Source organism: Gavialis gangeticus, unplaced genomic scaffold (genome assembly GCF_001723915.1).
Source record: "Gavialis gangeticus isolate Ggan-Ray unplaced genomic scaffold, GavGan_comp1, whole genome shotgun sequence".
NCBI lineage: Eukaryota > Metazoa > Chordata > Crocodylia > Gavialidae > Gavialis > Gavialis gangeticus.
Genome location: NW_017729022.1, coordinates 163,423,736 through 163,426,920, shown reverse-complemented (window position 1 = coordinate 163,426,920; position 3,185 = coordinate 163,423,736). Strand labels below are relative to the sequence as shown.

The 3,185-nt window shown below is 41.9% G+C and overlaps 1 protein-coding gene across 5 annotated transcripts in view; it reads right to left on the bottom strand.

Moving 5' to 3' along the window:
* Positions 1 to 3,185, bottom strand: part of PROX1 (prospero homeobox 1) — a 51,394-nt gene that overhangs the window by 16,116 nt on the left and 32,093 nt on the right. Inside the window, exon 6 of one of the 5 annotated variants that reach the window (XM_019516447.1) lies at positions 1,856 to 1,961. The exons of the other annotated variants lie outside the window; for them this stretch is intronic. Within the exon in view, the coding sequence (XP_019371992.1) occupies positions 1,953 to 1,961 (9 nt within the window). The 3' untranslated portion in view covers positions 1,856 to 1,952. Of the gene's footprint in view, positions 1 to 1,855; positions 1,962 to 3,185 lie in introns of those variants that run through there. 5 annotated transcript variants of the gene reach the window in all.

Genomic DNA, 3,185 nt, shown 5'->3' with positions numbered 1-3,185 from the left:
TGTGTGTGTGTGTGTGTGTGTGTGTGTACACACATATACACATACATACATACACACACATGAAATGGGAGTAGATGTCTGCCTCTTAACTGCAGGCTACCTTATATACCATACTGCACACAGGTAACCACAGCCTAGAAGTCCAAATCAAAGGCTGACCACCCAATTCCAGCTCCCTTAGAAGAACTGCAAAGCTGTTGATTCTAGAAGTGAGAGAGCACATCTCAGTGTTGGGACAGAAAGGTCAGGAAGCATAGCATGGCTACTGGTGAACATGCACCTCTTTCACCAATAGCAAGCCCCTACATAAATTACTTCCAGGCACAAGGGAACTGTGAATGATGAGAGCTGGTCATTAGAATATGAGCACACCATGAAAGTGTTTTTGCAGCATGTACAATATGTGCACCTGTTTGCAGGGACGTTACTCTGCTTTCTTTGCACGGACCAAAACTTGGTCCTGTGAATGGAACTTTAACCCATTAGGTGAAGTAACCAAGTAGTGAAAAAAGTCTTATATCTACCCGCACACAACACACAAAACCTTATTATAGTTATTGCTTCCAGTGGCCAGGAGAAAATGTCTGTCATCTCTCTTATTTGGTCTATCAAGGAATTAAAATCTAGGACTGGAAAAGCTCCAACTGGTAGAAATGCCCCTGCCCATCTCAGTGTATAGGAAGGAATTGGAGGAGATGGTGTTTAATCAGACTGGCAGGAGAATGACCACTTGCTGGAATCCTGTCTGGCATGAAGGCCCTCCTTCCCCCACTCTCCTCTCTTCCTTCCCAAAATGAATGTTGTATTCATTCCTCTGTCTGGGCTGGGACAGTGAAGCAGATCTCTGTCTCCCCATCCCGCCAAGTAATCAACTGGGAAAAGGGAAGGAGATGAAAAAACTGACTTATTTCAGGCAATCTCCCATATGTAACTATTATTTTCCCTGCATGTTTAAGCATTCTAAGACACACAGCATCCATTGTAGCTGTACAAGCTGCCCTACTCACACTGCCCTGGAGGTGGTGTAATTACAAAAGCTGGGTTTCCAGGGCCTCTGGAAGTAATTTTCTCCCTGCAAGCAAAACTGGCAGTGTGCTTCCTTCCAGTACAAAAGCTAAAAGAGGGCATCTGAAAATTAATAAATAAAGAGGAGGGAGTAAAAACATTGCAACTTGTGTCTGGTATCTAGTATACATAAGAAGCTTCAAGAGTGCAGCCTCCCAGATAAATCCTAGCACCAGACTCAGGAAAGATGGTTGAGCTCAGTCAGACTATGAAGTGACAGGTGGGCTTAAGTCTTGAAAGACTGAGCCCCTCTCATCTATCTCTGCATTCCCCCTTGTGGGAGATGGTAGAAGGAATGGTAAGGGCTGAACAGGAAATTTGAGTAGCAAGAGCCATTTGACCTCCCACCTGTCAACTAATGCCTGGTAGTTAAAGGCATTACTATCAGAAAGCCCTTTTGATATGAAAAGGAAGGGATATCTGATATTAAAGCTAATACAGTTAAGGCCTACTGCTTTAAAATTATTCATATGTTTATGCCATCATTCTTCTGAAAGCCCTAGTCAATGCAGAGGTCTGTTTGCTTACTAATAAACATCACCTTCAGCATGCCACCCTGGACCTCTACTCTCTATACTGGCTTTTTATTAAATATGGAAAACACTTCCAGATCACACCTTGGTTATGCACCTCCATCAGTGAATATCACCTCCTACCTACCTGAGAGACCATACTTTCTCATGACATCTCTGTCAACCCATAGGGGGAGTGCAGGAAGTGAAGCTTTTTTAAATGAGCTAGGCCCAGGTTATGAAACTTACTGCTACAACAGATAAGAATAACCATGGGCTTCAGAACTGAAGAATCATCTCTTTAATGTTGTTTTCCCTCAGTAAGCTCTTTCCACTGTTCCTCTGCCTCTCTCACACCCATTGATAGAATTCTTCTCATACAGCCTGGGAAGAAAAACATATATTGTTCTTTCTATTATTAAATGTTTGACAGGTCCTCAGGTACTCTCTAGTTACAGGGTCCACATCAGTATCTCGGGAGATCTGGCACTCCAGCTAAAGACTCTAGTTGCTAAGTAGTCTTGGTATTGCTTTTCTTAATCTTTCCGGTTAATGTGACAATGTTTATTGTATCAATGTGATATGGCTTCTTGACTACATGCTTTATAAGACTGTTATATCATATAGTGGCCAACTGCCTGGGATATTCATGGATGTCCTTTACAACATCTGTGACGCGTAGGGGCTGCCTGCGGGTGCACATGCATCCCCTGAGAGAAAGGCCGGCGGCACTTCTGGGTTGCCATCAGCGGCGATCAGCCGCTGGTGCCCCCCGCAGTATTAGGAGGCACCAGTCACCCATGCTTTACAAACAGTTTTGTCCAGCAGTTTCCCCCGGCCTAATAATACTGGACCTAGAGACTTGCGGTGACCTGATAAATAGACATCGTTGTGCCCATTTATATTTGAAATAAATTCCCTTCATAATTTCAACATATGATCACACAACAGTGAAGTATAGATAAACCTACAATGCTATCACTTTGCCACCCCAATTATGTATGTGGCATCTACTTGTTAACAGGACAGGGGAAGACAACAAATGTGTCAGAGTTCTGTTAACAGAGTTTATAGCAATGTTGTAAACTCTCTTAATTTTGAAACGTCATGGCAGTTAATTTCTGCATGTGATTAGTTGTTATTTTTCAAATATACCAGTATGCCATTCAAAAGATGGGGAAGACACCTTGAAATATGATCCACTTGTGGAAAAACATTCAAAGCCTTGCATGGCAGAGTGGGGAGGGTGATGTCAGTCACATAAGTTCTTACAATCCAAGAAGTTTATGAAGTTATAACTTTATGCATCTCAGTTAAAATATTGCATCAGGAATGTTATTATTTTATTTTGTGTGTGTGAGGGATTATAAAACACATCACCAAACAACAGTTAAGAGACTCCAAATCCAGGCCTATATTTAATTTATATTTAATTCAAGATTGCCAGAGTATTTTACAAATCGTAATTTTAAAAAATACCCAGTCAAACCACTCTGGGCTTATACAAGACATGTACAGCTCTTCAGCTGGTAAAAATCACTGACATGGGGGCCAACTTGCATCAGCTAAGGATCTGGCTCCAAATTTCAGTTTTATAAGATTCAGTTA